The sequence below is a fragment of the Trachemys scripta genome, chromosome 18 (genome assembly GCF_013100865.1).
Source record: "Trachemys scripta elegans isolate TJP31775 chromosome 18, CAS_Tse_1.0, whole genome shotgun sequence".
Taxonomy (NCBI): Eukaryota; Metazoa; Chordata; order Testudines; family Emydidae; genus Trachemys; species Trachemys scripta.
In genome coordinates, this window is record NC_048315.1 from 16058741 (window position 1) to 16071979 (window position 13239).

The 13239-nt window shown below is 45.4% G+C and overlaps 1 protein-coding gene across 6 annotated transcripts in view; it reads right to left on the bottom strand.

The window, feature by feature from the left end:
* Positions 1–1052: 1052 nt before the first annotated feature.
* GTF2IRD1 (GTF2I repeat domain containing 1) overlaps positions 1053–13239 on the bottom strand; it is a 170939-nt gene continuing 158752 nt past the window's right edge. For all 6 annotated transcript variants that reach the window (XM_034752965.1, XM_034752961.1, XM_034752962.1 and 3 more), the window contains 5 exons: positions 12983–13060; positions 6986–7178; positions 3616–3653; positions 2529–2665; positions 1053–1298 (listed from right to left, as the gene is read on the bottom strand). In XM_034752965.1, the coding sequence (XP_034608856.1) occupies positions 1230–1298; positions 2529–2665; positions 3616–3653; positions 6986–7178; positions 12983–13060 (515 nt within the window). In that variant the 3' untranslated portion in view covers positions 1053–1229. The remainder of the gene's footprint in view (positions 1299–2528; positions 2666–3615; positions 3654–6985; positions 7179–12982; positions 13061–13239) is intronic.

The following is a 13239-nucleotide window of genomic DNA, read 5'->3' on the forward strand; positions in this document are numbered from 1 at the left end:
TAAAATGATTTGCTGGAGTTTACTGCCAACTGGATGACGTGTGCTGAAAGAATGGGAACGAAGGTAGTAATTTGACACGTTACTTGAAATGTCCTAATGGTAGAACTTCTTATTCAAAGGTTATAGAAATAGTCTAGTATCATGTGTCACTAGATGCGGCAGAACTATAGCTACCTACCTGAGTTTTCTTCAATCCATGAAACTCCAAAGCTTTTAAAAAATGGATTACAATCGCCTTGGTTAAGAAATTGATCCTTAGGAAATGAATAAGCTCTTATGGTTTTAAAAGACTGGTCAATTTATACAGCAGAAATGGCTTCATCTCATTTGTGAGCTGAGGGTGGAATTCACCCTTATTGTAAAGAGCCAACACCAATCCTATGCACCTCTCAAATCCCAAAATCGGGCTTAAGTGGGATGTAAGTGATACCTGGGCCACGTACAGGCTTTCTGCCCAGAGATGCATTTCATTCAGAATGATTAGATTGAGGAATTCTGTGAGCTCTTGGAAGAATTTCTCTCTGATTTAAGGGACAATAGCCACGTGCAAATGACAGGCACGTGAGATAACTGAGGAAGTGTTGTCGAAGTAGTAATCCAGGAACCGATGGTCATACAAAGTAAGACCCCCTTAACCTGCCCTGGTGGGCTAAAGACTCCTTAAACTGGGCTTACATGTAATCTTCTACTCACCTTAAAGCCCCTGTATGCTGCTAGAGTGGTATACATGGGAATCCGGGCCCCATTCTTTGCTTCTGTTAAGTGTTTATTCATCCATACTTCATGTTGTAATTTTGTGGCGATGTTTCAATATCAAGAAAAGGTTTTTTTGTTTTTTTTAAACTGGTGACTGAAGGCAGAAGACACCAGTGGCAAATGAAGCATGACAACCTTGTGTCAAAAATCAGGGGTTCAAACTCTAGACACTACCCATTTTATTTTGGAGGCAAGGCACGATGAGGTATGCAGCTGTCCATCAGAAGGTGCTCTTCTGTATTTATTTTTACCTATCATGGATTTAATCGATAATACAAATAATAAAATAAATACAGTTAAGAGCAAGGCAACACTTTTTATTTTTATTTAAAAAGGCCTTGATGGCAGGAATATAGTGTAAAAATCATTGGAAAAACTAAAAGGCATTGATACATATTAGAATATACACTTTTTACATAAATTACATTTATTTATTTATTCTGTCATCTGAGGTTCTGATTCAGTACTGAGGTCTAATAGTTAATAGGTCCTGGAATCTGGACATTTAGACCACCATAGTCTAACATGTACATGGGCCATTGCTGAAAGAGAGAGAGAAAGAAAAATGCTGTTAGGACAAAATACTCTGCAAAAACATGCATTGATCAAGTTTCTGTCACTCACACAAGGGCAAGTCTTCCAATTTCCAAGTAAGATTTTCTTTTTAAATAAAATAAAACCATAAAACCTACTCAAAATAACTTCTAAATATATTAATAATTTTGCTTTTTTTAAAAAAATTATGCTTGAAATAATATTTGCTAATAAATAACTAAGGCCAGTTCCTTAGCTAGAATAGATCCATGAATCTCCACTGATGTCGGTTCTTGTTTTTACATCTTTGAGTTTCTACTTCAAGGAAATTTTAGCTTCACACTGCTCCCAAAATAGTCACCTTTTCATACATATAAAAAACAAAACAAAGAGCCATCATACAACATAATGGCCAAAGCACATGGAAAGCTGGAGCACATTAACAGCGCTTCCCTGAGTTTGACAGGGCTGGTTTATGAAATAACGCAGCTGGTTATGAGTTGGGGACTTTTTTAGATCTTTCAGATGTGTGTCTGGAACCTGTGAAGTATCTTCACAGGCTGAGAACCCTGCACTCCGTGACATAACCCTTGCCACAGAGTGCTCCTTGCATGGTGCTGACGGGAGCAGAAGCGTGTGGGACGCGTGCAAGGGAGAAAGGGGACTACATTGTAACTTGCTCCTCCCAGAGGCAGATCCTGGAAAGTGCTGCCGTCAAGTTTATTGGAGCCGAAAGGGCTGAGAGTGCTCTGCACCTTGCAGGATTGAGTCACCACCAATGCCAAAAGAAAGCTCCGTGCGGTTGCGAGGCAGGTCAGGCATTGGAATGGCTGCTCTCGGTGGTGTGTTCGCCTCTCAGGGCAGGACACTAAGTCATTCCTGCCCTGGCCACCACTACCTTCCCCTCGGCAGCATCGGTATATCGCGGAGAAGGCTTCACTGATTGACACTGGCAGAGGCCAGCCCATGGCAGCCCTACAGAGCATGCTGAACTGGTGCAGGGGAGATGCCGAGTGGCCTCTCTGCTCTGCTTATGAGCCAGCTCTTCCCAGAGGCAACAGAGGGACAGCGGTTCAAAAGCGAGCGTTCCCCTTCTTTACGAGACTGGGTGTTGTCATTCTAAGTTAGGGGTTTATAGCATTCTAGGGCCAGCGAAGGAAAGAGATGAAGGGTAGTAGGGGAAGTACCCTAAGCTAGACAGAGATGCAGTAACTTGGTTGACGTTTAGAAGGCTTTACCACAAGTGAGATCTGATTTGTTGACGATGTGGACTCCATATTGGAAGAGGAAGAAGAGGAAGAAGACGATGAGGATGATATCAAGTTCCCTTCAGAGATCCTCTTCCGCTTTCGTTTGGGAACACTGTTGTCTTTTTCTGAAGGGGAGGATGGGAAAGAAATGGGTTATCTGAATGGCTGTTTCTCTAGCTTAGGAATGGAAGCAAACACCACACCCAGTCCCTTTCAAGGCCCAGGGCATAGGGCATACTGGGTTTCACACAAAAGACATCTCCAGAGGCTTTTCCCTTGCCTCCACCAGCCAGGAAAAAGAGAACACACCCTTTCCCTCTGCCCCCCTGGGCCTACCTTCCTCTTTCTTATATATCCTGCTCAGCCCTGTGATAGGCACGGACCTGTCACCCTTTCCAGGCTGCTGCTTCACCTTGTCATGGTCAGACTTGAGTTCTCTATTCACAGGATACTTCTTAGGGCATTAGAGGCATTTAGGTCACTGTGCCCCTTAGGGCATTTAGGTCACTGTGCCCCTCTGATCCATCGCCTTCCTGCTGAGAGATTGCCAACCTGGAAGCTAACGCGTGCCAGTCGCGTCGGTGACTTTAGTGAAATGGAGCCGCGTCCAGTAGGACTTGGATTGAGAGCACGGGCTCCTCTCAAGCACAGTACGTGATTTCATCTTTGCATAGTAAAAAAACTACTAGGGCTCAGATTTTCAAAGCCATCTTGAGGGATTTATTCAGCAACAGCCATTAAAATTAATGAGAAGGGCATTCAAATCCCCTCGGCGACTGAAAATCTTAAGTCTAAAACTACAGCCCGTTTCCCTTTCATACAGAGCCTCAGGAAAACTGCTGACGAGAAGCCAAACCTGCGAGTTTTCCTTCCTGGGTAAACCCCAGACTTTGTCTCAGGCCCCAGCTGGAGGAGGAGATGGAGAGGATTCAGAAGACAAACATCAACCTAACTAGCCTGCTCTATTTCCTTTTAAACCCTGGAGTCTGGCCTCCTGTGTATTTTTGTGCCACAATCTGTATGTTTTGCTTTGCAGTTTGCGCCACTGGAAGGAGAGCTTTCGCATGGAGCTTACCTGTTTGTTTGGCCTCAGTGCAGATTTCAGCAAACGGTCTGTGTAAGAAACAAGGTGGAGATTAGTGATTGTGAACGGTTAGGGCACAGATGTTCTTTATCCCTTACAGATCTAACCATCTCCTAGTGGGGTTTCCTCTGTCTCGTGTGTTTGGAGGCAGACCAGACCTTTGAGACTGTACTAGGGCACGGGTCTGTCTCCTCTGGCAGCCGGCCCAGAATGCTCCCCATCTAGGGCGGAGCACACAGCAAACTGAGTCCTCTGCACAGAGCGTTATTAGCCTTAGGAAAATGACCTGAAAATTGCTCATCTGGACATCTAAGCAATTCTTTGCTTTGCTCCTTGTTGGGCTCTGGGATCCCACAGCAACCCCTTGGGCACTTATCTTCCCAGTGGCCACCAGAGGGGATAAGGAGAAGAGGTCAAAGTTCAAGGCCAGAGAGTGTATTTCCTGGTCATGCTCCCTCCAGCCCTGCACTGGAGCAGATGCCTGCCATTTTTGCAAGCAGGATCGGGACGAAGGAGCCAAGTCCACGAGAGAAGGCTGGCCCCCCAGGCAGTATTCCTGGGGCGTGCGCCCTCCTGGCATATGGGTAAGGTCCTGGCCAAATGTGCTGAACAGACCCCAGACTTTGAATCCCTCCCCTTCCCCTTTGGAACAGCAGGTAGGAGAGACGTCGGACTGCAAAACGCACTGTACAGGATGGCGCTCTTGGTACCAGCAGGACTTCAGACCCACTGCTAACAGTGTGTGGATACAGCTTGCAGCTGGCCAGGAGCCTTCAACAACGAACTGGCAGAAACCAGATCCTTCAGCAGCCTTTCCATGCAGCCACCGCCCACTCTCATGTATTCAGCCCCACGGGCATCAGGTCCCCCCACAGCTCTAGGGTGGCAGTAGGCTTCTCAGGGGAGATAAGCAGAACACAGTCCAACCTCCACCCCAGATTCCTTCCCCACCCCACACAGGTACCAGCAGCTGCATCTCAGAGGACTCCTCTCTGAAAGGAGTTCCCCAACAGCGCCCTGAGCATCTGACACTTTGACAACAGCATCCCCCCAAGAAAGACTCTTCTCAGCCTCTGTGAAAAACACCAGGCTGAAAGGAAACATTTGGAAGCCCATTCTGATTCCTCCTTAGACAACTGGAGCTACAGGTTGCCACAGAAAAAACCCAGAAGGCCAACATAGAGCAAAATACTTCTTAACTCAGACTCCCAGACTACCCAGGATCAATCCTCTTTGTATCATCCACCCACAAATCCAGCAATGAAAGAGAGGAGGAATAGATCATCTTTCCCACCCAGCTCCCTAAGGGAGGAGAACCTTCATGGGTGAAACCAGGGCAACCAGAAGAGGAGATACACAAATGTCTGTTTATAAACCTCACCTGTTCAATAGTGTTAAAGAGAGAACTTAGTACTCTACACATCCAACCTGAAACCACTCCAGAACCAGAGACAGTCAGAAACGTCTGAGGCCTGAGTCCAAGGTTTGGCATGCCTCCCAAGCACCACAAAGACAAAGCAAACTTCACTGCAAGAACGTTGGGCTTGAAGGGTTCAAGAAAGGAAATTAGCAGGTAAGAATATAGAGACATATTAGAAACAGGCTCCAAAATTCCTCCAGGATACGTAATTCATGTAGACCAGTGGGGCTCAACCTATGGTACATTTAGCAGAGATTGTACATCAAACGGTTGATCAGAATAAGAATCCACTTTAACTACTCTGAGTAAAATTGCAACCTTGGCACACTGTTCTTTTGAGTTTTAGCTATATGGTAGGGCTGCAAATCTGAGACCTGCCGAGACAATACCAGCTGATTCTAAATGGACCAGCCCAAAGCATTTTCAGTGCTTCGGTCAATCTTTAGCTACAAGGACATGAACAAAATATAACCCTCATCTTCTTTCTGTGATCCAAGGCCTCTTGATTCCAACTGGCAGGGGCACAGGGATCCCCTGGGTTCACCCAAAGGGGTCATATAACATCTCTCATGAAATCCTGAGTTACATTGGTCATCATAATCATTGAGAGATGTATGTATGGGAAATATGTGAGCAGTTAGATACAGTATATAGTAAAAATTAGGTTCTGTAGGTTTGTGAGTTAAGGTAGTCACTAAAGGATGGTCCACATACTCCAGGCAAGCAGGGGGGAAAGAGATGTGTATCTCACTCTGGCTGGTCATATGCAAATTGAGTATTGTATGGTTCATAATGGATGCCCATTTACCATCTGGGCAAAATGCTAATCAATAGGTAGAGGGGACTGGAGACAAAAACAAAACCAGCAGGATTTATCCTGTTCTGGAGTAAGACAATGAGCTTTTGAAACTCTATCTGGGATGCAGCTGAACCCCAGGAATTCCTTCAGTCTGTCTGGATAACCCACCAGCAGACTTGGTCTTCTGAGATGGGATCTCAGCCAGACTGGTTGAAAACACTGGGGAAAAGACGTGAGGCAAGCTGTCTTCTAAGAGACAGTGGAATGCCTTGATAGGTAAGTCAAGGCTCTAGAAAACAGGTTATGATTTTGTTTTATATGTAACCACTTGTTTCCAATAGTCTCACTCTCTATCATTTGTATCTCTGTTCTTTACTCATCAACTTATTCTGGTTATCACTTTTTGTATAACTAAGCACTGTGTGTTAAGTAGAGGGTGATCCTGAGAAGCTGGTGTGTGCTCTTCCTTTGGGAGTAGTGAATCAGAGTTCTGTGAGAGTTCAGGGGAATGGGGTTAAACACTCCAGAGAGATGCTCAGAGGACTCAGGGGTAGGCGTGTGCCTATTGCTAACCAGAGAGGGCGAGGCCTGTGCTGTCAGAGGCTGGTAGTTTCAGGGAGCTGACCCCAGGCAGGCTCACACTAAGGGCAGGTGGTGGCGAGAGGCCTCACAACCCTGACTACCCCTCGGAAGTGTCCCTCTAGCTCAGTTCAGAGAGGCCATATCATCCTAACAAAGCTTTTCATTAACAGTGTTCTTTATACATTACAATGTGATCAACTGCCTAATGAAAACATCAGCAGTCCGTTCATTGGGCCAGATCATCATGTTAATTGGTATCGCTCCCCTGAAATTTAGCCAGTTGTTTGCTCGAGACAAGGACACGCTGCCTTATCTTGTTTCCTAAGAAGATGAATTGGACCCCAACCATTCCATAGCCTGGCAGGATTCCTCACGTAGCTGAGAGACCTGAACAGTCTTACAAATGTAAACCAGAAGATACTATGGACAGATCCTCAGCCAGCGTAAACTGTTGAAGCTTCATTGCAACCCATGGAACTATGCCAATTTACGCCAGATGGGGATTCTGGACTTGCATGTTTAGAAAAGACCCCGGAAGTACAGGAGCTATTGAGACTTACTGGAGTTGGTTTATAATCACCATCCGGATGTGCTCTCGTGCTTTCAGGATCTTCTCCAGCCGGTGGATGTCATAGGTGTTGGGGTTTCTAAAAGGGATATCATCTGGCAGACCAGTAACTTCAACAGCATCAGGACTATCCCTGATCAATTTGTATGGCACCAAGACTGGCCGGTTCAATCCCAAAGCCTCTCCTGCAACAGCAGAATAGAGGCCAATGTGACAAGTGAACATTAAGTGGAGGCCTTTGAACCCTGAGGGAGTATTTCAAAAGCAAAATTATGGATTCTCACTGTACTCAGTGCAATTTTCCTAGACATTTCATATTTTGCTTAATAAACTGTTTTCAAAGTGTAAATACCAAACCACTTACTGAAGAGAATGGATTTGCTATTCAAGGAAGGAAAAGACATCCCCTGGGGGAACTTTGAAAGCTTTCCAATGTCTAGGATTGGCAGAATTCGATTTTTATTTTTCATAATTTGATGGATAATAGAAATGTTTGTTTTTAAGCGTTTTAAAGATTTTTATTGATTTAGATGTTCAGCTGTTTGAAATTATGGTGGGTATCAGACAACAAATCTTTAATACTGAGATTTAAAAGGTTAAAGCTTTATAACCATTAAAACACCAATTGTCAATATCATATGTCAAAATATACAAAATAAATATCCTTCAATCAAACTCAAATAAGTTCTCAAGCAGCCTTTTTCTTACTTTGCTTATCTGTACATTTTGATTATTATTGATGGAAATATTTTTTCTTCTGCGTGTAATGAAATCAACATTTACTGATAAAAATCAAATCTTTGCAAGCGTACCGATGTCTCAGCTTCTTCCCTAGAAGTCAGGAATTCACACAAGGAAAATACACCCAGGGCCTTTTTTCAGGGCTCACTGGCCAAACCAATCAGTTGCAGGTTTAAGAGTCAGAGGCACATTATAATGGTAGTGCCTAGAGTTTTGGAAGTCAAGAAGATTTCAACATTACTGGGATATTACTTTAAATGAGCTCCTGGAGAAGTCATACTTCTGAATATCCGCACTCAAACTTCTTGCAAGGAGAGAAAAAAGAACATTTATTGGCTCTATCAGATTGAGTTACAACCCCTCTTTTCTTTTCACTAACCCAGCCTTAGTAAGGGATACTAATTCCTTACGAGATGATGAAATTGCTTCATGTCTGTCTGTCCTATTTATTGTCAGTTTCCATGGTCCCTGTTAAGCAATCTTGTTATTAGGCACAGTTGGGGCTATTATGAAATACATGTAATAAAGCATTTACATACACATCCCATATCTGTAGGTATCATCTAAATACTCACAGTCATAACATAACCTGATGCACCAGGGATGCCCACACCCTCAAAGAATGTGGGTAAGGTGTTCTGGTCCTGATCAAGTTATGTGAAAAGTGACAGCCCACAGTTGCAATATATGCCACCACATCAGCATTTACTGATAATCCCTCTTATACCTTCTCCATCTCCAGAGACACGAAGAGGTCACAGGGGAGCACTGGGTGTTTAAAAACCCCAAGGCTATACTTTGACGATGCAAGCGCTGCAGGTTAAAGTTTTGTTTTCTTTTCATGAAGATCATCTTTACCAACTGTTCCAAGTCCCACTGGACATTTGCTGTTGGGTATGGTCTGTTCAGGGAATGCACTAGCTCCTGTATTGAAGGGACTCAGTTACACTGGCTCAGAGCCAACGTCCATCCAGTAGGGAGTTTTGTCCCGGATGCGTCAGAGGAAGATGTAAAACACCAGAGTGGACAGCTATGGAATAATCTGGTAATCTGGGGCTATGCACCTTTTTGTGGCTGGAACTGGATAATACAAAGCAAAACTGGAATTTGGACTCTCTGGCCCTGATTCTGATCCCACATACAACAGTGGTACACCAGCATATTCCCACTGACTCTTGTGGAGTTACTCCTGGATCTACACTTTATTCGGCTGAGCGGAGTCAAGCCCTCTGTCTCTCAATCTAACTCATGCAATAAGCACATTACACAAATGGACGAGGAGCAATAACTATGCAGCATAGGTCCTGGAAATTGGGATGCTACTGCACCCCCTGGCTTGAAGTGGTTTCCCTTATATACAGGGTTGATTGTTTGGTTCAATGGCTCTTAGCATCCCCACTATAAAAATAGTTCCAGCGCCCCGACTATAGAGTGGAACAATACTTATTCAGCAAACAAGTGTTAGTTTTACATCTGGAATTTATCCAGCAACAGACAGACTGTGTGTGCATAAGAGAGAGGGAGGGAGTGGAATGGGGGGGATCACCCACAGCCATTGCAATGAGAGAAGAGTCCCCCTTACATTCTCTTTTTCATGGGCGGCTGGAGCATTTGTAACATGAATCTCTATGCTCCCTCTCCCTCCCATGACTCAGTAAGGATCCCGCCCCCCCCCCCCCCCCCCCCAACCCTTCTATGCAGCTGTTGTTCAATAGCTGTCTCTTCCTGCTGGAAACCAACAGACTGACTCAGTAACCTAATATTTTCCTCTACATGGAACATCTGCCACAGCTTCTTTATTCCTTGCCGGGATTAGAACAGCTTCGGAGCTTGACACTGAGCAGTTTGCAGAGTGGCAGATGAAGCACGCTGCCGTCATACCATTGGCCAAGCTACAATTCCGCATCCGGCGAACGACCTATACAACTGGGTCACTTGGGTGCATAACCATTACATTCAGGAACCCGACACCTAAAGCAGACGCGGTCATTAGCTCCGCTGGCCGAGTCCATCTGTGGATCCTGCAGAGTGATAGCTACAGCGGAGCACGGCACAAGGCAACGTGGCTTTTCCAAACTGCTTTGTGCCCACAATCGGTTACACAGCAATACTTGTTGTTTCATGCAAAAGGACTAAATATAACAAGATTAAAGTATTATAATTACTTCTAATAACTACATCCTGAACTGAATACATATTGAGGCTAACGGACAAAGGGGAAGCAATTATCAGAAGTTTCTAACAGGTTTAGGATCACGAGCCCCACTGAAAGTCAAGTCCCTTCTACATATTTACAGAAAATAAACAGTCTGAAAGCCAAGGAACGTGTTAGCCCAGGCCATGGTTATTACTAAGTATAACTCTAAGGCTCTGTACAGGGCTCTTCCGCTGAGTCACCCTAGACACGGGTGCTAACATCCAGCCTTCATAGTCAGGGTAATTACGGCTGAGTCATGCTGGCAGGTGGATCCAATCAGCATTAACCAGGATACAAAGGGGGATAAGGGGTGTGGGGGGAGTATTTTGTTAAGTTCAAGAAAACAAGCCATCTAGTACAGTGGAGGTGCTAGAGGGAATGTTTGGAGCCAGCCAAACTCAGGCGGAGGTTTATGTTGTGCTATATTTAAGTTGGCCATAAAGGCAATCACCAGGTAGGAGGGGAGACTTGGAATCTAGGATGTGTGGCCCAGATCCTCAGAGGTATTTAGGTTCCTAAATTCAGGAACCTAAATACCTTTGAGGCCTGAGCACATGTGCTCTGTTGAGGACAGGGGCATGACCGTAGCCCATTCTTATGGCGTTAATCATAAACTGCACTGTCAGTTTGTCCATTGTGATGACCAAGGAATCTGTCTACGTGCAATTTATGGATTCTACGTGATGCTATGAATTCTGTATGTACCTATGTCAAACTACAAACTCCATTTGAACTGTAAGCTGTGTGCCTTCTGTGCCATCTCTAACTTCAAGGGGTGGTGAGGAGGGTGGGGGGGCTAACAATGCAGGGTCGTTAAACCTTGATAATGTCCTATTCAAATGGAAGCACTCTTGGACAAAGAACTGACTACCACCCAGGGCAAACCAGTTTTTCAAGTCTTGGCTCCAGAAAGGTAGTGATTAAGCAACAGATCCCCTGAGTGGGGGGTGAGGGGTTGCAGCTGACCAGAGGGTCACATGGAAAAGGAGACAGGAAGTTATAAAAGGAGCAGGCCTGCTAAGTTGGAGGCAGCACCTTTCTTTCACTGACCAGAATAGGAAAGAAGCATAGGGTAGAGGAGTGTAGTCCAGGAGAGGGACTGACCAAATCCCAAGGAACACTGAAGAGTGGTGAGGAAACTCAGGCATGGAATTACAGGTTTTAGATCTGTATCTCTCTTGGAACGGTGATTGTTTTTTTAGTAAGCCCTTTGCCAAGCCCATGCCTGTTTGCTTCAACTATTGAGACAGGTTTCAGAGTGGTAGCCGTGTTAGTCTGTATCAGCAAAAACAAAGTGGGTTTTAGCCCACGAAAGTTTATGCCCAAATAAATTTGTTAGTCTCTAAGGTGCCACAAGGACTCCTCGTTGTTTTTTCAATTAGTATGTGTCCCTGGAGGGATAAACAATCAACCAGAATGCTCACAAGACTGGAGATCTGGGGGTCAGCGCTTGTCCTGGGGGGGGGTCACAGCTAGGTCACAGGGTCCCTCTTCCAGAAGGGGTATCAGAGAGTCTGTCCCTAGGGAGTATACCAGAGAGGCAGGAACCAGAGTTTGTGTCTGAAGCTTATCCAGTGACAAAGGGGTGCTCAAAAACATATTGGCCCAAACACAGCAGCCTGGTAAGTGCCCACCAGGGGGAGCACGATCAGGGCTGTGACACACGTCCTACTGAAATTTTAAATGAAACAATCCAACTACATGGGCCGTTCGACTGCTGCGAGACACATTGTTCTATCAAACTTGAAGGCCCTTTTGGGCCCCTCGTATGGATCTGCAGATTTCTTCTCTGAACATCTGGACTGAATTTTTGTTTACACTGAACGTCAAAACCAAATGGGAAGGGAGGAGCCGGGGTATTCCCCATGTAAACCCAAACACTGGATAGTTCTGGCTTTCCTGGTCTGTAGGGCAGGAACGAGAACATCAAAAGAGGGAAATGTGTTTCGGGCGATTAGCCCTTGCCCTTTCTACTGCTTGGCACTCTCACTTTCTTGGCATTACCGCTGTTATTTTTGTTTCTCTCTCAGGGGATGGGGGGGTGGAAGGGAGGCGGGGGATGTTCTGCTCCAGAGCAGGAGGTCGAAGCAGCATTTTTGTTGCTGGCAAATAGGCTCCAGGACTGAGCATTTTCAAGCTATCAGAGCTGGGAGGTTATAGCAGACAGCCAGAGTAGGTCTGTTTGCTTGATCACAGCATGGGAGTTGAGAAATCACCATAGTACGATTCGGTAAATCCCTGCCCTCGATGGGCTAAGAGTTGACACTCAATACAGCGTACAGGGCCTTGCATGATGTTTGAGAAATAACTGTAGAGTGGTTATGCAAATCAGACACCCAGCACCACAAGGGGGGGTGGGAATAGCTATTCACGGTTATGCGCCAGTAACTCTACTACATCCCCGCTCTGAGACAATTCCACTGCTGAATGTTGTACAGAAAGCTGCAGGGTTTGGTTTTTTTTTTTTTTTTCTACTGCATGTTTGCAAGGGATTGAGGTGGAAGTACATGGATTATGGGACACAGACTGTCTGCAAACCGTATTTTCAAATACCATCTTCCGTCAGCTCCCTGGCCTACTTCTCTGCCACTGTTCCACGCGCGTTTTCCCAAAACGTGCCTTGTGTCTGGAGTTTTGGCACATTGTGATGGAGCCTTGCTGTGCAGCAAAGGGCGGCAGAGGTGGGGTGCATGTCATGCTCCCAAGAGTTAGGAGGCAGGTGCATTTGCTGAGCACAACACTGTTTATTCCAGCTTGTCACATTTTAAAAATGCATCAGCGGCTGATGCAAGACTAAAGAAGTTCCATTGCCTGGACATATTTCTCCCCACCCCTTAAAGACCGAGATGTAGGCAAGAAGGTCACAGTCCCCGCTGTCAGTCACTGGTGAGATGAGGAATGTCTCTAGAGCTGAGCTGAAACATGGGGCAGTGAGAAGAAACCTGTGCCCCAGCAAGCTGCCATGTGCTCAGCCCATAAATAGAGAACTTCAGCCTAATTAATTTTAAACTCTAGCTGCTCTCAGTAAGAAACGGCAAAGAGGCAACTCACCGTATTTTTCATTGAAAAGCTCTTTCACTTGCTCTCGGAGAATCACCTTTTCTCCAAGCCTGTTTGCATCGTCCTCGTCTGCAAAGAGAGCATACAGGGATCAAGTAGCCCACTTAGTTCCCCCGCCAGCATGATCGATAACAAAGAAAGGTCCAGAGAACATGTAATTTCACTGCCACACAGCTGCTACATCCAAGAGGTAACAGATTTCAAACTGCCCTGTTCCTTGCCTTGCACCTTGTGTTCTCTTTCATACC